Below are 20,863 nucleotides of genomic sequence, written 5' to 3'. Positions count from 1 at the left end.
GATGATTATGGGGCTTAGCTCAAGGTTGTCAAAAGGCCAAAGTAAACCATGCTTACATTGCATTACTTTTCTAGTATGACTGCATGCTAAATAACATTTTTGAGACTTCAATTCCATATAGAAAGACCAACATAAGTGATAGGGAATCTCCATCCTCATTTGAGGATAACTGTTTGTGATAGGTAGTAAAGGGCAAACTACATTTCCAGCAAACAACAGATCTATCATCCTTGAAACTAAAGATATATGACCCTAGAGAATCACATCAGAGAGCAAAGTAAATTCTTTGAAACTGAATTGAGAACTCATGGTCCTCACAAAACACATTCAACCTTAGCATGACAACCATGAGAAATATATGGCACTTAAATCATTCAAAGTGAAAGTGGTACTTACACCATCAAGTTTCAACTTAAAAGAGCTGTCAATCCAGTTCTTCCAGTTATGGCCAAATAGACTTCTCAGATATATTGAAACACATGAATTTATCATCTTCATGTGATGATGTCTGACAAACTCGAGTGAATACAACAGTAGTGCCCCATCCCTCATTGGTTTTTGATGTGATTTCAATTGTCCTGCGTAAGCTAGCACTGAAACTACTCATCTCCAGTTACATTTGATGACCACTAGGTTCAAAACCAGATAGAACTTGTGATGGTCTAATATCTGCAGATTTCAATTTGTCACTAAGTGAATACAGAAAGCCATATTCTTTGTTGCACAAATAGGTGGAGGAATTTAGAGAAACAGGACTGGAGAAACATAAAGAGATTAGATAGAAGAAACAGACAAAAAGATGTGACAGGTGAGATATATGAGGCCAGCAGCCTTGTAAACTTCTTTTTGTGAAAATAAAATTCTATGCAATGCTAATGAAGGTGCAGCTTCACAAACAACCTGGCCATTTGTTCACTCACTAACGGACACAAACAACAGGAATAAAAGAGAATAATAACTGTTTGAGTCGATCTTGAAAAAGTACCAGATAAAACTGTAGTAACCATTGACTCTTCCACAGAAGTGTTAATGCAAAACATGGGTACCTTAGATTTCTGATCTTAGCATTCTACCTCAGCTACTAATTTAATTGGATATTACAACCTAAGCTTGAAACCAGCTCGGATACCGGTTTAAAGATCCAAACCCAAACCATATTAGACTCTAATTGACCCCAAAAACTGAATTATAACATCAGCATAGCACATCCAAATAAACTAAGCTGAAAATACTAGACTATGCAAATCTAAACTAGTCCGGACTGTCACGGACTTAGCTGGAATTGCCTAAGTCGTAAGGCACCTTTACATTATTTGTCCTTAAAGAATCAGCCTAGTTGTAACCTTGCTCAGGTTCCGAAGGACTTGTAAAAAGAACAAATTGATTAGTTTCGAAAACGAGCAACATATAAGTCTCAACATCTTGCAAAAAAGATAGCTTTACAAGCAATTCAGCAAACACTTTGTGTATAAGAAAGAAAAAAGAGGAAGAAGAAAACAAGGATTTTAGAAGATAAATGAATAGTCGCAAGTCCGTAAACGACTGCTTACTGGGTGTCGGACACGTTGGCAAGTTCCCATAGGCCTTACGTGTAAACTTGTGAATTCAATCAACACCCAACACTATCCCAAATCCCCATCCAACCCTGTGCCACCCAGGTGGATCTAGGATGCTGAAATGGCTGACATTTTGCACCGCATTGCAACTTACAAAAAACAGGCCATGACACAAGAAAACTAAGCCATTTTGGGACAATTTTGCCCATTCTAGTGAGTGATCGCTCTGCAACCTTACAAACTGTTCTTGTTCACTTGTCCTACAATCCGCTAAATTGACTTCAACTCGTTTTTTGTAGGAGGCACTGGTATGTAGTAGCCCAGTTAAAACACTTCGGGAAGCATATTACAAATTTAAGTGATAGGCTTTCAAGTTGCTCGCATGGAAGACATTGTGAATTTTGAGTCACGCCAACAGCTGCAACTTGTAGGAGACATTACGTATCCTGCTGATAATTAGGAAGAGCCCTTCATACTTACACACCAATCCCTTGTGCACTTTATGCCTAAAAAACTAGAGTGATATTGGTTGGAGTTTCACCAGCACCAAGTCGTCGACTTAAAACTCTTATGGTCGCCTTCTCATATTTGCCCACTACTTCATCTTTTTGGTCGCTTTCTCCAAGTAAGCCCAGGCAATATCTGTGTTTTGGTGTCATTCCTTTACAAAGTAATATGCTGACAGTCTACTCTCGGTATAACCGATTGCCAAGGTGTAAGGAGTTGACGGCTACTGTCCAGTAATAATCTCGAAGAAGCACTTGTTGGATGTACAGTTCCGCTACAAGTTGTAGGAGAATTTGACTATGTCCAACTTCACCCAATCTCGTTGGTAGGCACTCATGTAGTGCTGAAGATATTGCTTTAGGAGCAAATTTATTCTTTCAGTTTGGCCATTTGTCTAAGTGTAGAGGCTTGTGGAGAAGTATAACTTAAATCCCAACAATTTGAACAACTCGGTCCAGAACCGTCCCAAATATTGTGTCTTGATCGTTGATGATATTGTGCAGAACTCACCAATATTTCACAATATTTTTCGTCATCAACTTGGTCGCCTCCTCCGTTGAGCAGCGTACGGATGCAACAATGAATGTTACATACTTTGAAAACCGATTGACCACCATGAGTATCGAGCCAAGTCTCCTTATTGTCGGCAACCTTGATATGAAGTCCAAGGAAATGCTCTCCCATAGGATTTCTAATATAGGCAATGACTCCAAAAGTCCCACCAGTTTCTGTTGCTCTACCTTATTTTGTTAGCAAGTAAGGCACGTCCGAACATATTCCTCTACATTGGTCCCCATCTTAGGCTAATAGAAAGCCCTCTCCACGAGAGTCATCGTGCGATGAATACCCGAATGTCCTACCTAAAGAGAATCGCGACACTCCTTTAAGAGTTCACGCATCAAATTGTCCGCTTTGGAAACATAAACTCTATTCCCTTTGGTGTAGACGAGTCCCATCGGGACCCAAAATTATCGTGCTTGCCTTCCTTGATCAGTTGCATCAAGGTTACCACCTAGGGATCACTGTATAGTCCATCTATGATCCTGGAAAGAACGTTGGAGTGCATTTGACTTGCTTGGCCTTCGCCTTCCAATTGTACAACATTCACCAGCTCCACTTTTCTACTCAATGCATCAACCACGACATTTGTTCTTTCAGTCTTGTGCCCCATTGTCATAACAAATTCAGTTAGGAAATCTTGCCACCATGCCGAGAAGGTAGTGCCGCCATACTCGTAGACAGTGGACCACCGCTGTCATCTTTTTCTCGTGCATCGGATACTGCTACTCAGTCTTGCGACTCTTGTAGGGCACGGGGTGACCCTCCGGCATAAGTACTCCTTCAATAGTGAAGTCCTAAGCATCTATATGGACTTTGAAAGGTTTCTTATAGTCCGATAATTTAAGTGTCGATTCTTCTAACATTGCAGACTTAAGGTCTTGGAAAGCCGCTTTACGTTTGTCCGACCATCGGAAGGCTGCTCCTTCAGCAACTCCACCAGTGGAGCTGTGTGCTTCAAGTACCCAGCTATGAAGAGCCAATAATAGTTGACGAAACTAAGGAAGGATCCAATACCTTCTTTGGTGTTTGTCACTCCACTATAGCTTGCACCTTCGATTTGTCCATCCGAATGGATCCTCTCTGCCGATTCAACACCCTAAGAATAAAATATTCGTCTAGGCAAAGTAGCATTTCTCCTTTTTCATGAACCAAGTGTTCTCCCTCAGAATCTTGAAAATTGTTCGAAGATGTTTGATATGCTCCTCAAGCGTTTGGTTGTACACAAAGATATCGCCAAGTAGATGATCACAAACTTGTCCAGATACTCCTTGAATAGTTGATTCATGAGAGTGAAGAATGTAGTCGATGTGTTGGTTAGGCCGAAAGATATTAAGATCTCAAACGCTCCATACCTAATCACACAAGGAGTCTTTGCTTCATTGCCTTCAGCTATACACACCTGCCAATACCTCGACTGAAGGTCAAGTTTAGAGAAATGCTTCGCGTTGCCTAGTTAAGCGAACAAGTCTACGATGAACGGGATAAGAGACTTGTTTTTCACCGTCACCTTATTTAGGGCCCGATTGTCGACACATAATTGAAGACTCTCATCATGTTTCTTCTCGAAGAGACCTAGAGCTCTAAATGGTGCTTTAGAATCGCGGATGAGACCACCACTTAGTAGTTCATCTAGTTACTTCATAAGCTTTGCCAACTCTAGAGGGACCATGCTGTCACGGACTTAGCTAAAATTGCATCAACGATCGAGGCACGGTTCTTAGGACGATTCTGGACCGAGCTGTTTAAATTGCTAGGATCTAAGTTATACTTCTCCACAAGCCTCCACCCCCAGACAGATGACCAAACTGAAAGAATAAATTCACTCCTTTAGTAATATATTCGGCACTATGTGAGTGCCAACCAAGAAGATTATGTGAAGTTATTGGACATAACCCAATTCTCCTACAACTTGCAAGGGAGCTTTACATCCACCAAGAGCCCATTTGAGATCATTACGGGATAGTAGCCATCAAATTCTCACACCTTGGCAATTGGTTATACCGGGAGTAGCCCGTCAACATATCATTTTGCAAAAGAATGGAATTGAAATATAGATATTGCATGGGTTTACTTAGAGAAGATGACTAAAAAGATAAAGTGAGTAGATTTTAGAAGGCGATCATAGGAGTTTAAAGTTTGTGACTTGGTGTTGGTGAAGCTTCAACCAGTATCACTTCAGTTCTTTAGGCATAAAGTGTACAAGGGATTGGTGCGCAAGTACGAAGGACTCTTCCCAATTATCAATAGGGTAGACGATGCTTTATACAAGTTGCAACTGCCGATGTAACTCAAAATTCACAATGTCTTACATGCGAGTAACTTGAAAGTCTTCCACTCAAATCCGTAAGATGCTTCCCAAAGTGTTCCAACTTGACTACCCCCCATCAAAACCTCTCATGAAAAGCGAGTTGAAGCCATTTAGCATATCGTAAGACAAAGCTATCCAACGGAGTAGAGCAGATCAAGTACTTGGTGAAATGATGAAAGCTTCCACAAACAAAAACCAATTGGGAGCCTGAAGACGCCCTACGACACGAATAAGCAGTCATCAAAGCCTACCAGCAAGCATCGACGAGGGCATTAACAGTTTAGGTGAGGGAGAATATCATTGATGGTCATCGTGCACCCGCAACGCCTTTATCAACGGACCGTTCGTCGCTTTTGTTTGCTTGTATATATGTTTGGCAGTGTGTTTTGCTTTGTTTATGTGTGATATCGCTTGAAAAATATAAACAAGAATAATTTGCAAGGTTGAAGAGCGACCACTCACCAGAATGGGCAAAACTGCCCTAGAATTGCCCAGTTTTCGTGTGCCATGGCATGTTTTATATAGGTTGCGATGTAGAGCAAAACAGTAGCCATCTTAGCACCCCGGAACCCTCCGAGTGACACAGGGCTGGATGACGATTTGGGGTAGTGTTGGGCGTTGATTGGTTTCACAAATTCGTACGTTAAGCCTACGGGAACTTGCCAACGCGCTCGACACCCGATGAGCAGTCGTTTGCCGACTGTTTGGTTGTCTTCTAAAGTCCTTGTTTTTTACTTCCTCTCTTTTCTCTCTTGCACACCAAGTGTTTATTGAATTGCTTGTAAGGTTATCCTTTTCGCGAGACATTGAGGCTTGTCCATCTCTCGTTTTCGAACTAATCAATTTGCTCTTTTATAGGTCCTTCGGGACCTAAGCGAGGTTATAACTAGGTTGACTCTTTGCAGATGAATAACACAAGGGTGCCTCACGACTTAGGCAATTTCAGCTATGTGCGTGATGGTGTGCATGAACTCTATTCTGAGAATCACTTGGAAGTCATCCAGCGACACTGCCATTATGTTTGTGCTTTCGCTCCACGTCGCAATTTTGATAGGGACCCTCCTTGCTAGCCCGAAGATCTGCTTAGCCTCCAAGTTCACAGCCTTCATCCAACTTGGGCTCTTCTCTAGGTTCAGCCCAAGTCGCCTTGCTTCTTGGTTGGCAATAAAATTATGGGTAGCACCCACGTCCACCATTGCACGAAGTGTTCGACCATTTAGCATGATGTCTATGTGCATCAGCTCACTACTTCTTACTTTCTATTGCTTCGTCTTCACGTTCTCACCCACCTAACACTGCAACGTGTTCAACAAACACATTGATCCCATCCGGAGTCCTTGCGACTCCTCATCGTCCTTGTTGGATTCCAAACTATTTAAACTAAGGGCGATGACCTTACCCTTGTCTGATCTAGGGGGATGAATTGATGATGTCAACACATTTAGTGCTTGCTTTTGCGGGCACTCCCTCACTATGTGCAGTCCCCCGCACAAGAAGCATCCATCAGGTATTGGGGCCTTGTCTTTTAAACTCGACCCTTTGTGGGAACTTTTTTTTTTGCTCGATTGCAAACTCCTTCCCTCAGGAATACTTAGATGAGCGATTTTCCAAAAAAATGTTTCTTCTTCCCCAAATCCTCTGAGGAAACCGATTGCCCCAACCAAATCAATAACATTCCTTTGATGCAGTTCCTATTGTACCTATAGCTTCAGGCCATCGAGGAAGCTAAACAACTTGTCCTTCTCGAACATGTCTTATATGTCCAACATTAGTGCTGAAAACTGCTTTACGTAGTCCCGAATGGAAGTGTTTTGGCGGAGTTATCTCAGCTTCCGTCTTACGAGAAATTCAGTGTTCTGAGGCAGGAGAGGAGTTCTCAATTCCCACTTCAAGTTCTCCCATGTGTTCACTTGACACCAACTTTGTTGGATCTCTGCTCAACGTGATCGCTACCAAAGTTTTGCATCCCCATTCAGATACATGGTTACTATCGAAACTTTAGTTTCTTTATAATCAAGCCTCGTAGCTAGAAAGTATTGTTCCACGTCGAACAAAAAATTCTCGAACTCCTTCACATCCCTAACACCCCCGTAGCAATGTGGCTCGGGTGCACTTTAAGTTTTGTAATTGAGCAATGCAAGTGATGCTCCCTCCCGTATTAAGAGACCTGGTAAGTAACATAATACCGGATGTGAGTTCTGCCATGACTTCGCATGGGTACTACACAAGAGTCTTTAATGTCTTTCGTCAATTGATCTACTTAGGACTTGACCTTGTCGATCCGAGATTTTGCCTCCCCAAGAAGCCTTCGTTGGCCTTAGTGGAGTTCCTCTAGACTCATCTCGAGAACATCAAAGCGGGTTTCTGCAACTGTAAGCCTCTTTTTATGGCTTTTCTTTCCGGTTGAAGCTCCGAAATGCACTTCCTTTGCTCGAGGGAGAATAGCCAACTTCTCACTCGCCATTTTCGTTGTCACACTCCTCTTGAGCGACTCCAACAGCTTGAAAGTGAGTTTGCACTTGCAACCTGCCTACGACTGCTTGGGGCAATAGTCCGACTTGCTTCATCTTACTCGATTCACTATGGTGCTTCGCTATGACAAGATTATGAACTTTTGCTGTTTGCATGAACTGCTTGCCCGCTTTGATACCACAGTGTCACAGACTTAGTTGGAATTGCATAAGTCGTGAGACACTCTTGTATTATCCGTCTACAAAGGTTCAGCTTAATTACAACCTCGCTCAAATCCCGAAGGACCCACAAAATAATACGTTGATTACTTCCGAAAACGAGCAATGGATAAGACCTGACATCCCGCAAAAAGGACAGCTTTACAACCAATTCAGCAAAAACTTGGAATGTAAGAGGGAAAAAACATGAAAGATAAAACAAAGACTTTAGAAGGCAAATGAACAATCGCAACTCCTCAAATGACTGCTCACCGGGTGTTGGGCGCATTGGAAAGTTTCCGTAGGCTTTATGTATGAACTTATGAATTTAAACAACGCCCAATATTATCTTAAACCCCATCCACCCTGTGCTACATTAGTGGTTCTAGGGTACTAAGATGACTGACATTTCGTACCGCACCGCACTTTGCAAAAAACAAGCCATGGTGCGAAAATTAAGCCATTCTAGGGTAGTTTTGCCCATTCTGGTGAGCAATCACTCTGTAGCCCTGCAAATTGTTCTTGCTCACAGTTTTCAAGAAAAAATATATAAAAACAAGGCAAAATACATTGCCAAACATATGTACAAGCAAAAAAAACAATGAATGGTCCGTTGACAAAGGTGTTGCAAGTGCGCAATGACCATTTATAACAGGTCGGTTTAGTGATTCATTGTAGCTGCAACACCAACAACCATACAAATACAAATAAACTAAATCATCATATGTAAACTTTGCTAGTTTATAAATAAGATCAACCTGATCCATGATGGCTTGGTTTTGAATGATCAAATAGGGTGGTATGCTCAGTTTGGGGTTATTCATTCCATATTTAGTCAAAAATATTCCTACAAGTAACCAACATTAATTAAAGATTTAGGTTAAATAACTAAGACAAGTTGAAGGAAGTCTTAGAATCCATTTCAACCAATATGTCAATAAGTCCGTTTATGGTTTATTCTAAAATACAGGTCTAAATCATCTGTTGTATGATCCTAGAAATGAACTAAATTTATATACAGTGAGGAAAAAACTTATTGGCAAGAGAGAACGACATACACAACAAATATGGCCTTCCAAAAAAGTAGGAAAACCATTAGTTTCTGCTACCAAAGAGACTCAGTTTCACATTTCCACAGTTTGGAAACTCCAACTTTAGAGTAATTGTTGAACAAGTTTAGAATTGACAGGCTTTCATATTTTCCCACATACCATATGTATGTTTTATGATATAAATGTTCCCTCACTCAAGCATAACATCAAATCAACTAAAGCATCAATAAAAGCTACTAAACATGTGAACTTATAAGATTAGTCAGGATTCTTTTAATGACCACCATCTCTGAATAGGTACAGAATGTAGTAATATAATGTTTACTTCTTGACATCCGGAAAGAAGTGACTACAACTTCAAGAAGCAGCAGCAGCAAGGCATAAATTAAGATGCAGCATCGAGATTATACTAAAAGACACCCGAAAAGATGACCCTCATGCAGAAGAGTTAAGAACAGCACCAACCGAACTTCAATCTTGTAATGCACAGCATTTCTTGGATTCAAAGCTCGAATTCCTCTTCCCGCAGTGCAGCTTCAGCAGCCTGCTCTTCCTCATCATCAAGCGCAAAGTACTCGTTCCTCTCCTTTGGCCTGAACATATAAAACATGACGACATAAAAAGCAAAGCTCACAGTCTCCTCTGCCGCCACGCTCACCCACCGATACTTGTAGGATGCGATCGTCTTCAAAGCATACACCACGATCCTTGTGAAGTACAAGTATCCAATCACGGCCATGTAAAATTGCCGAAAAAGAGAGAGCTTGGCGAGAGTCCTTGCGGCCTTGCCATCAGTCTTGGAAGTCTCCTTCAGGGTTCTTATCGACCAGATGATCGGGAATATGATAGCACAGCAGCAGGCGATGTCGATCAAAAGGAAGACCTGGTTCCACGTCACCCAACCCTGGATGAATGGCCCGGTCTCGCCGATCACGGCGGAGGCAATGTTCGCAAGGACCTGAAGGGGGATCACGATCATGAGCACCTTCTTCTCGCGGTCCTGGAGGAAGGGCTTCAGGAAGGACCATCCGGTGCCAATGAGGACGATGACGGTGAAGAAGAGGACGCCGCGGCCGATAGCGTGGGTTTGCCGACCGGCCGATAGCGTGGGTTTGCCGACCGGGGAGACAGGAAGCTTATTGGTGGTTGTGCCGTCAGCCGTTTGTCGTCTTCCGCGGCCAACGCTAAGACTACGGCAGCCTAATCTTCGAGCCAGGTCAAATAGTCCGTCCACAGTCTCAACTTACCGTCCATCTTTCACACATCTATCCTTGTAATCTTTCATAATGACATCTTTACCATCACAAATTTTAATTACTTCAAATATACAATTAAAAGTTATTTTCGATGCATAATTTTTTTTTATGAATGAATCCTTAATTATTAAGGACTATTCCATATATCTTTGAAAGTGTTAAATTGCCTAATTAGTAAAAACTCTGTCAAATCATTACAAAATATCAAATTTCACTTTTGTCATTTATTTTTTATAAAAAATAAATTATGAATAATGATGACTATTCTAAGCTTACACTATTAAATTAAATAAGAAAATAATGATAATATCAATCAACATGATAAACATAAACTTTTTTAAATTTAAAATAACATATGACAATATCTAAAAAGTATTAAAGAACTTAAAATAAATGGTTCAACAATATAAAAAACTAATTTATTTAATATAATTATCATAAATTAAATAACATATGCTATAAAGTCATTCTCGTTACGTTCAGGGATAAAGAAAATAATAGATCAATTTCTTTATCTATATATACATATACATTATATTGAAGTTATATTGAAGTTAGCATCGTTCTTGACATAACGGTGGTGTGGTTGAGGTCGCTATGTTTAGAGCGGCCGGAAACCACGGCGGTGCACCACCACTCCGTGGCCGCGCCACGTAACCTTTCGCCACGCGCCCCTCGCTGACCCCTTCTCTATCAAGTTGCTCCTCCTCCATCTCCGAGATAGATCAAACCCTGTTCCCTCTCCTCCTCCTCCTCCTCCTCCTCCTCCACTCTCGCGTTCTCCTTTCTTGATTTGACCGTTCATCGTTTCTTCTGCGATTCGATTGCATTACTCCTCCTCCTCCTCCATGTCGTGGTTGAGATCGGCCGTCGTTAAGGCCGTAGAGGTGGGCGGCCAGAACAACATCACCCGCACCGTCAAGAGCTATGCCGGCACCGTCGTTTACCACGCCGGGCAGGCCGTCACCGGCGGAGCCAGGATCATTCAAGATCGCATGGTAAACTCTCATTCTCCTCCTTACGCTCATCTTTCTTTCGATTCTTGCGCCAGACCAGGCTTGTCTGCGACAGGGCCACCCAAGACCCGTGGTAATCCCTCTCTCTCTCCCTTAATCCTCAAATTCATGTTTCTTTCCATTTTTGGGCCACAAAAAAAGGCCGTTGCCGGCGGGACCAAGATCATCCAAGACCGCCTTATTAAGTCTCTCTCTCTCTCTCTCTCTCTCCCCTCAGTTTTGTTTTCTGTCGATCCTAAGCTGGGCCAGGCCATCTCCAGCGGAACCAAGATCATCCAAGACCGCATTATATGGATCTTTTGTATCTTTCTTGGGCCCATCTACATTTGGACCGTAATAAATGCGCACAAATGGGAATTGCAACGACAAGGCCAGATAGCCGATGTCACAGTTACACGACACTGTCTTTCTGATATTTGGGATTTGCTTTAGGTATATTTTATTAGGAGAATCCTTGGATATTTTCTAGCTGTTTTGTCCTTCTAGCTACGTCTACTAAATTAGCTATGTTTCACTGGAAACAAATGACAAAAAAATTCATTCAATGTCAAACAAGAGTTCTTGACTAATATAAATCTTTAGGCAGGAGCACAAACTAGAATGATTGTTGCCTCCTAAGTTGTGGTAGTGTTTCCAAAACCCAAGAACATGCTTCCCTTAAAAGCACATAGTTCTTGCTGAGACAAGATAGTATCAAAAGTATTCATTGCCAATTCACCAAGCAGTAACAATGAAAAGCTTTTCTACTTTTATATCTTTTATATGGACATTGTTGATTATTGATGGATGCATTGTTTTATACGCATACAACTTCCTTAATTTTATAGGGCATTCGAAACTCTAAAAGTTTCAAGCAAACTGTGAAAGGATTGGAAGATGCTGCCGTATCCTGCAGGGGAATAGAAAGAGTTGAGCTATTGCATAGATGGCTATTTGCTCTGGAAGAAATTGAAAGGATGCATGGTAATTCAGTTGATCACAAATCTCATGAACGATCTCTATCATCTGAGAGCTACTCATCTCCTAGAGATGTTTCATTGGTCAGTATACTAGTTGGTTTAGCATATCTTATCTTATGGCTAAGCAAAATAGATTGTTTGTTCTGTTTTCTTAGAAATATTTTTCTCTTTGTAACTTTTATTTACTGCTGATCTTTATCTAAGCTAAGTCACTGTTTTGAGCATCTGAGAAAACATGTCATTCATCAAGCAAATGAGAAAAGAACAAACTTGTTTTATATCTTTTACTTTATAATCATCATATGCTTTTCCCTGTCATTATTTGAGACTACAATTTAAATGATCTATTTTGCAGAATCAATTTGAATATCAGTGTTTCTCATATAGTGATACATTTTTATACAACATGATATTTCACCATATGATGAAATAGGTGACAAAGCGGAAAAACTTATGCAGCCACAACATTAAGTGCATATTCTAGATGCTGAAATTTTCCAACTCATGCATTTTCTTAGAAACCTATTTCACCAAACATTTGAAGTATATATATATGTATGTATATATGTATGTATGGATACATACATACATATATATTTATACACGTCACACACACACACACATATATATACACACATATATATACACATTGATGAACATCATGCTAGGCTGAAGTATTTTTGGAACATTAGTGCATATTGATGAGATAAGTTCCTAGAAACATGATTCTAGGCTCAAATGTGGTTTCGTTTAACTTTAGAAGACTTTGAAGAGTTTTGTATTATGTGTGGCAATTTTAATAATTGGAGCTTTGTGTTGTTTCTTGTATTATTCAAGTTTTTTTTTGTTTAGCTTTTTGGATTAGGTGTTGCTGTTAGTATGTTCTTTGTCTAGGAGATTTTACTTTGCATGGTAGTGATTTTTAAATATCTATGAGTATATCTAATATCTTCTAGGATGGATGTAGGAATTATTTAAACTCAAAACTAACAGATTTAGGTCTGTTTTTCATAAGAAGATAGTTATCTTAATTTTGCAGAAATAAGATAGGACAAAAGAAGAGGAATAAAACAAGAAGGAAGACAAGATCAGAGAAAAGTGCTTAAGTCATTGGTCGAAGACAACCTATCTTCTTTGAACTAAACAATAATGCAGCTATTAATTGACAGACATGTAACATATTTATATTCTTCATGTGATTTTGTGTCTTACTAAACTAAACAAACTTTTAAACGAACTTTTAAAGACAGGCTCCCCAAACTTAAATCGAGCGGCTAAATAATTCTCTCAGCTTAGTCTTTATCTTAAATTTAATTTTTAAAAACGAAAAACAACTCAAAATAGGACTTTCTACCTTCTGTCAAAAGCACTGTTTTTCCTTTGATAATTATATTTTCCTTTGCAATATCACCAGAAATATTCTGCTAAATTATGTATGATATTGTTATTGAACCAATAATAAATTGCAAAATACTAAATTTCATAAACTGAGTTGTGTTTTTCTCCATTTTATATTGCCAAATAAATTTTTAAACTTGGCATGAGCTGAAAAATGACCGATGATTGAAAACTGTTTTTGTTGATCTTTATTGTTATATGCAGAATCTATATTTTGATTCTGATATGGGGGTTGAATCCATGTACTTCCGGGACGTATTTCTCTATAGCCAAGCTCTTGAAGGGATTACACTGTCCATGGTTAGTTTGGCTATCTTACTTATAGTTTATAAGCTCTCCTCGTTGTAATTGTATAAATAACACAATGTGTATATCCATTACTAATGTAATTGTCTGTAGACTCTGTACCATATATTTTCCAATAGTTTCAGTGTCATATGCCATCATTTGGAACTCATTTTAGTTATCTAGATATATAGTAATCTTCAGTAGTCAGAATTTGGGTGCTTTGTATAACTTAGCATCTTTTGGATGTTCTATGTAACATGCATTTTGTATGAACTTTTGGTAGATGTTATATAATATTCTGCTTATAGCTTCTTTCTATTTTATGCAACTTGTGCCTTTATATACCTTTTCTCTGAAGAGGCCATTCTCAAGTATGTGTCGCATATATACTGACTAAATATGCTTAGGATATGTTAATGCTTCATAACAAAATGGTTTGTCAAATGGAGGTATTAAGATGGTATTGTCTCATTTTTTTTTTTCAGTTTCTTCAATCCGTTTTCCTTGAAAGAAAACTCTTAAAAAGACAATTGGAATTGTTCATCTTATTAACTGATTGAAAGTCTAAGAAAATGGTATTGGTTTGAATATTAAAACGTGATTCCATTTTTGAGGATAAAAGAACCCTGGCTTAGAACTTCTTTCTCCTGTTGCTCAAGTGAAAGGAAATGTTGCAGTCAACCGGTTATTGTGTTGTAGCTGATTATTGTGGGTCGCTGGTGGCAAAGTGATGACTCTTAGTAGGACCAGTCTTGGTTCAAGTACCTCATTTTCTTCTTTATTATCACTTTTATTTTCTCCTATTGGCACTATTGAATCAGTATGATGCTGTGCTAAATCACACCAACGCCATACTTGAGGAGTGATGCTGATAAGGCATCCTTGAGTGTGACCATGGCATGTCTGAGATCAGGTAGATAAATGCTTATGAATAATTGACATCCAATATGCCTTGCAGGGTCCAAGAATGCAAAAGACTATTGTCACCCAATTTGGCACTAAGTTGATGGGAGCTTGTGTTGGGATTGGGGAAAAAAATAATAATTGAATAGGCATATGCAGCTGTAAAATTAGATGACCAAGTAAAAGAATATGATCATACACAAAAGATGTTATTCTAGGAGGCAGATAATTCATTTGATAAACTTAGCATGATGAGTCTGAATTGCATGAGTGAGCAATGGAGGGTGGACTTCTAATCAGATCATCTGTTGCTTACTCTCGAGTCTTGACAACATTTTTTGCCTGGTCTTTTTATGTGTACATACATTGGTGGGAAGTGCAAATACCAAGATGATGAATTCTGTTATCTCTGAACTTCTAAAGTCTGAAACAATCCTGATCCAAGGAATAACGATCTAAACTAATACCCAACTCAATTGAATTAATAATTTTTTACTCCATCTCCACTATCAATGTCTGTCAAAGCTTTCCAAATTGGAGCCAGTTTGCATGGTTAGAAGAAACTAGGGTAGTCAATCTAATTGCACTCAAAGAGTTCAATAACTATATTGCATCTCCTATTTTTAGTGTGTTTGGGGTCATAGATGCTTTGAGCTGCACAGAAATAGTCATGTACGTCCAATCACCAGCTTTTAGAGTTGGCTCACCCTGCTTTAAGCTTATTTTGAGTCAGGACTAATAACAAGCTGAGCTAGTATATGGCTTAAGCCGCTTAACTAAAATTCCCCCGAGGTTTGACAGAATAGTTTGATAAGATGGTTAATGAGTTGAACTGAACCTTTGTATCACAGTAGGACTCAAGCTTGAGCAGTCAACAGAAGCTGAGATCAAGTAAACCAGAGTTCTTGCTGCAGTCTCATGTAATCAATCCAAGTGTTATGTTACACACCTTTTGTTTTCCAGGAAATTGAAAGATATTACAACCAAGGTTCGCAATACCGTACCGTATCGGTATTTTGACCTGGGCTCGGTACCGGTATGGTACGATATACCGAGTGGTACACCCAGGTGTACCGAGCACTGTAGCAGTCTACAGTGCTACAGTACCTGTGTTAGGACTCTAGCTTGGAGAGTCCTAATTGAGAGGGACATTCATGTAAAAATGTTAGGACTCTAGCTAGGAGAGTCCTAATTGAGAGGGACATTCTGTTAGGACTCTAGCTAGGAGAGTCCTAATTGTGAGGGGCATTCATTACATGAATGCCCTATAAATAGCCATGTATTCCTTCTTTTTTGATAAGCAATAGATGAATCTTTTCTGCAGCCTTTGAGCAGCAACTTGGAGGGAGGAACCCCTATAGAGTTCCAAGGAGGCCGATCCCCTAAAAAGATCAACCCCAAGTTTAGAATCTGCAAGGGTTCTAACACCTGGTATCAGAGCAGCGTTCTTGGCGTCTCGCTGCCCTTCCACAGCCATCCATCAACCCTACACAACCATCCAAAGCAATTCCCACAATTGCTTAAAAGATCGTCACCGAATTCCGCCATCATCTCCACCACCGCGGATCATCCTTTGATCTCCCCGTGAATTGCAACAGGTTCTGGTTTCCTACCTTACTGCTGCTGCAATTTAGTTATCCTTATTCGAAAATCCAAAAAAAAAAAAAAAATCGTTCCTATATTGCTGCATAAACTTTTCGTCACAAAGTTTTCATCTCTACGACGAAAGATACATTGCAGAATTCCAGCCGCATAGCACCATCTGTTTGATCTTGCTATTGTGCTTTTTCTTTCCAAATTTTTACGAAATTTTTATGACATCTTTGAAACTTCCTAACAGTGGATTTCCCTTTGGTTTCATCAAAAAATTCTCAATATAAACTACTGATCTTTTATGTCCAATCTGCTGCACTTGAATTGCAGAATTCAAGCCGCATAGCACCATCTGTTTGATCTTGCTACTATGCTTTTTCTATCGAAATTTCTACGAAATTTTTATGACATCTTTGACACTTCCCAACAGTAGATTTCCCTTTGGTTTCATCGAAAAATTCTCAATATAAACTACTGATCTTTTATGTCCAATCTGCTGCACTTGAAAATCTATGCTGCAGAAAATTTCAGCTACATATCGTTGCCTTAACCCATCTATTTGCAATCTTTTTTGAATGAAATTTCTTATACACTTCATAGATCATCTTGGCTTCCATCTAAGATTGATCTATTAAGAAATTCATCTCTAAAAACGATTTTATGTTGCTGCAAATTTTCATCATATCCCGCTGAAATTTTTCGACGACAATTCTGCAATTGCAACTTGCACCAATTTCATTGCTATTATACTGCCGAAATTTTCTTGATTAAATTAGATATCCTTGCTATCATATAAACTGTGATTTTGCTATCAATTCCCTCCTCAATTCTCTCAAGTTTTTGGTGGAAATTACATCGAGAAACCGTTGTTTCTTCGACGACAATTCTACTCTTACAAGACAGCACATACTTGCTGCAACTTCCACGGATTTTTGTCAAACCTTTGCTACCATCTACCACAGATCCAAAACTTTCATCCACAGCCCTAAAACTCTACCAAACCACACCCTCAAACTGCACCCAAAACAGCCACAAAACAAGCCTAAACCGCAGCCTACATCCACCAATCCACCAACACTGTCGACCATTACTTCTCTCAACCTATACATGTCTTTAACCCAACAGCAAAAGAGAGATCTTAACATCATTGATTTGGGGCCATATACTATGGCATCTAAGGAGGCAATCAATGCTAAATTCGAAGCCTTGGAGGCGCGAATGGAGGATAAGATTCGGACGCTTTTTACCGAACTCAGATTGGGCCGACCACTAAGCCCGAAGAAATCATATCAAGGAGAGAGCTTTGCCCAATCACACCAAGCCCTAAGAGATGACTTCCAAGGGAGGGTAGGCTCTATGACCAACCCCAACTATCCATGCATGAGAGTGGACTTCCCTAGATGGGAAGAAGGAGACCCGATTGGTTGGATCTCGCGCGCGGAGCAATATTTTCGGTACCATAAAACCGTGGATGTATCTATGGTGAAAATTGCAGCTATACATCTTGAAGGGGATGCTATACAGTGGTTTGACTGGTTTGAACATACTTATGGAGTCCTTTCATGGCGACAATTCAAAGAAGGACTACTGATTCGCTTCAGACCAACCGATTACGAGAATATTGACGAACAACTAGCAAAGATCCGACAAACCTCCACCATTCAGGAGTACCAAACCAGGTTTGAAAGGTTATCTAATCAAACTCATGATTGGTCTCAAAAACAGCTATTGAGGACCTTCATTGAGGGCTTGAAGCCGGAGATCCGAGGAGAAGTTAAAGCGCGACAACCGTATACGCTTATGGCAGCCATCTCTTTCGCACGACATCAAGAGGAGCAATTGAACCATGAAGCTCGGAGGACTAGGGTCGCTCCTCAACCAGTAATATTGAAGCCCTCAGCCCCCCTTACTGTCGACCAAGTCCCTACACCAAAGAGGTTAACAAGAGAAGAGTTTCGGGAGCGATATGTGAAGGGGTTATGTTGGCATTATGATGAGCCGTGAAGCCGTGAGCATCGCTGTAGTAAAGGGGGACTTCTTATGATTGAACCGATAGAAGAAGAGATCATTAAACATCCAAAAGAGAGCCTTGAACATGAAGAAGTAGATTCAGAAGAAGAGCCACAACCGACCGAAGTTACGGTACATACACTAGCTGGCTACTCAAACCCGCAAACGATGAAAATTGGAGGCCTTTTCAAACAACAACCAATCACTGTTCTCATCGACACGGGCAGTACTACTAGCTTCCTAAATAGTAAGCTTGCTGTTCGGATATCATTACCTATCGAGAATCGCTGCAGGTTCGATGTTAAGGTCACCGACGGACGGATTTTGAATTATGATCATAGGCGCTTGCAGGAGAAACTATTGCTGCAGGACCAAGAGATAATTGCAGATTTCTTCCTTCTCCCTATTAACAATCATGAGGCCATGCTCAGAATTAAATGGTTGACGACATTAGGTGATATTTCTTGGAATTTTATGAAACTAATTATGAAATTTTACAGTAAGGAGAAACAGGTGACATTGCACGGGAAACGTGGGGGCAACATAACAACGATTTGCACACAACAAATGGAGAATGTTTTGCATAAAGTATGCAGCGGCTTTTTGGTACAACTTGAGCAGCAAACTAAGGGAGAGCCAACAGAATTTGAAGATCCAAATCTACTTCCTTTGCTTGCTGAATTTTCAAATATATTTGACGAACCGCGCAACCTACCTCTTACCTGTCGGCATGATCATTGTATAATGATTCTTCCAGGCAAATCTTCAGCAAATGCTCAGCCATATCAGTATCCACATCTCCAGAAGGATGAAATAGAAAGGATTATAAAAGAGATGCTCGAAACAGGAGTTATTCGGCCAAGTTGCAACCTCTACTCTTCGCCGGTGCTACTTGTACACAAGAAGGACGGAACAAGACGAATATGTGTTGATTACCGAGCTCTCAATGGCATAATCATCAAGGACAAATACTTTATTCCAATAGTAGATGAATTGCTAGATGAAAGGGAGCACAAATCTTTACAAAGCTGGACCTTTGATCCGGGTATCATCAAATACGAGCATGCGAAGAAGACATACGGAAAACCACCTTTTGAACACACAACAACCACGAATTTTTGCTTTCTTCAACAAAAGGTGGAATATCTTGGGCATATCATATCAGAGGAAGGTGTGGCAGTGGACCCCTTCAAAATTGGAGCAATGCAAAACTGGCCGACCTCGAGAAACATAAAATTGCTACATGGCTTTCTGGGTTTAACAGGCTACTACCGCAAGTTCGTGAAAAACTATGGAAAGATCAGTGCACCACTTACTTCCTTACTAGAAAAAGATGTCTTCCAATGGTTGGACAGAGCCTCCGCTGCCTTCGACAAACTTAAGGCAGCCATGACGACGACGCCGGTGCTAACACTACCAGATTTCAACCGACCCTTCATTATTGAGGCCGACACATCTGGAGTCAGAATTGGAGCCATTCTCATGTAAGATGGTCGACCACTTGCATATACTAGCAAGGCATTATCTCCCTCCGATCAAAATATGTCAACATATGATAAGGAGATGCTCGCCATTGTGCGCGCAGCAACGAGGTGGAGATTGTACTTGATCAGGCGATACTTTCAAATCAAGACCGACCATAAAAGCCTAAAATATCTCTTGGAGCAGAAGATGTCTTCCCCCGAGCAGCAAAAATGGGTAACAAAACTTCTTGGATTTGATTTTGAAATAACTTACAAAAAGGGGAAAGAGAATGTTCTTGCAGATGCGCTTTCGCAGCTACCCGAGTAAGTTGAAGTTTCGACCGTTTCACTTCCGACCAGCGACTTCCTTGAGGATATTAAGATGAAATGGCAGGAAGATTCAGATACTAGTAAGATTATAAAAAAATTGGAGGAAGCACCAAGCCCCATGGCTCATTACAATTGGGACTCAAAAGAATTACACTATAAGGGACGCATTGTGCTTGTGACAAATTCTACTTGCATCTTCAATAGCAGATTTTGGACAAAGTTATTCTATATGCAGGATACTAAATTGAAAAGGAGTACGACATACCACCCACAAACCAACAGCCAACCGGACATTTTAAACAGGTGCTTGGAGACAGCCTAAAGCCACCCACCAAATATGACTACCCAAAGAGAACTCCAGACCCAGCCAAGTGCCATTATTGATCGACGGATCGTGACTCGACGACGACGACCCACTAATGAAGTGCTAATACAGTGGGCGAACCTACCAAAAGAAGATGCCACTTGGGAGAACTATGACGACTTGAAGATCAAATTCCCAGAATTCATGAATCATCAGCCTCGAGGACAAGGCTGATTTGAAGAGGGCGGGTCTGTTAGGACTCTAGCTTGGAGAGTCCTAATTGAGAGGGACATTCATGTAAAAATGTTAGGACTCTAGCTAGGAGAGTCCTAATTGAGAGGGACATTCTGTTAGGACTCTAGCTAGGAGAGTCCTAATTGTGAGAGGCATTCATGTAGGAGGTGTTTTCTTAGAGAAGAATTAGGAGTTGTAAGGGAATAGGAGTCCTATTAGGAGTTGGTTAGAAGTAAGAGTCTTAAGTAGGAGTCCTATTAGGAGTTAGGGTTTAGAAGCCCTATAAATAGCCATGTATTCCTTCTCTTTTGATAAGCAATAGATGAATCTTTTCTTCAGCCTTTGAGCAGCAACTTGGAGGGAGGAACCCCTATAGAGTTCCAAGGAGGTCGATCCCCTAAAGAGATCAACCCCAAGTTTAGAATCTGCAAGGGTTCTAACAACCTGCTACAGTGC

At 40.3% G+C, this 20,863-nt stretch overlaps 2 protein-coding genes across 2 annotated transcripts in view; one reads left to right on the top strand and one right to left on the bottom strand.

Annotated features, from left to right (window-relative positions):
* Positions 1-348: 348 nt before the first annotated feature.
* Positions 349-10,622, bottom strand: LOC135614002 (protein CANDIDATE G-PROTEIN COUPLED RECEPTOR 7-like). Its single transcript, XM_065110996.1, has 3 exons — positions 10,568-10,622; positions 9,119-9,853; positions 349-669 (listed from the first exon to the last, which is right to left on the bottom strand). The coding sequence occupies exons 1-2, from the start codon at positions 10,620-10,622 to the stop codon at positions 9,156-9,158; spliced, it is 753 nt and encodes a 250-aa protein (XP_064967068.1). The 3' UTR covers positions 349-669; positions 9,119-9,155.
* Positions 10,472-20,863, top strand: part of LOC103989741 (uncharacterized) — a 25,896-nt gene continuing 15,504 nt past the window's right edge. The window contains exons 1-3 of the mRNA XM_009408686.3: positions 10,472-10,907; positions 11,753-11,965; positions 13,487-13,582. Of these exons, the coding sequence (XP_009406961.2) occupies positions 10,758-10,907; positions 11,753-11,965; positions 13,487-13,582 (459 nt within the window). The 5' untranslated portion in view covers positions 10,472-10,757. The remainder of the gene's footprint in view (positions 10,908-11,752; positions 11,966-13,486; positions 13,583-20,863) is intronic.

The sequence above is a fragment of the Musa acuminata genome, chromosome BXJ2-6 (genome assembly GCF_036884655.1).
Source record: "Musa acuminata AAA Group cultivar baxijiao chromosome BXJ2-6, Cavendish_Baxijiao_AAA, whole genome shotgun sequence".
In the NCBI taxonomy this organism is placed as follows: Eukaryota; Viridiplantae; Streptophyta; class Magnoliopsida; order Zingiberales; family Musaceae; genus Musa; species Musa acuminata.
Note: the sequence above shows the minus strand (reverse complement) of the source record. Positions and strands in the feature narration are given on the sequence as shown.

Coding starts and splice junctions, on each gene's coding strand:
- LOC135614002 (XM_065110996.1), bottom strand. CDS start 10,622: ATGGAGGAGGAGCAACTTGATAGAGAAGGGGTCAGCGAGGGGCGCGTG. Junction 9,854..10,567: donor CGAGGGGCGCGTGGCGAAAG/GTTACGTGGCGC, acceptor CTCGAAGATTAG/GCTGCCGTAGTCTTAGCGTT.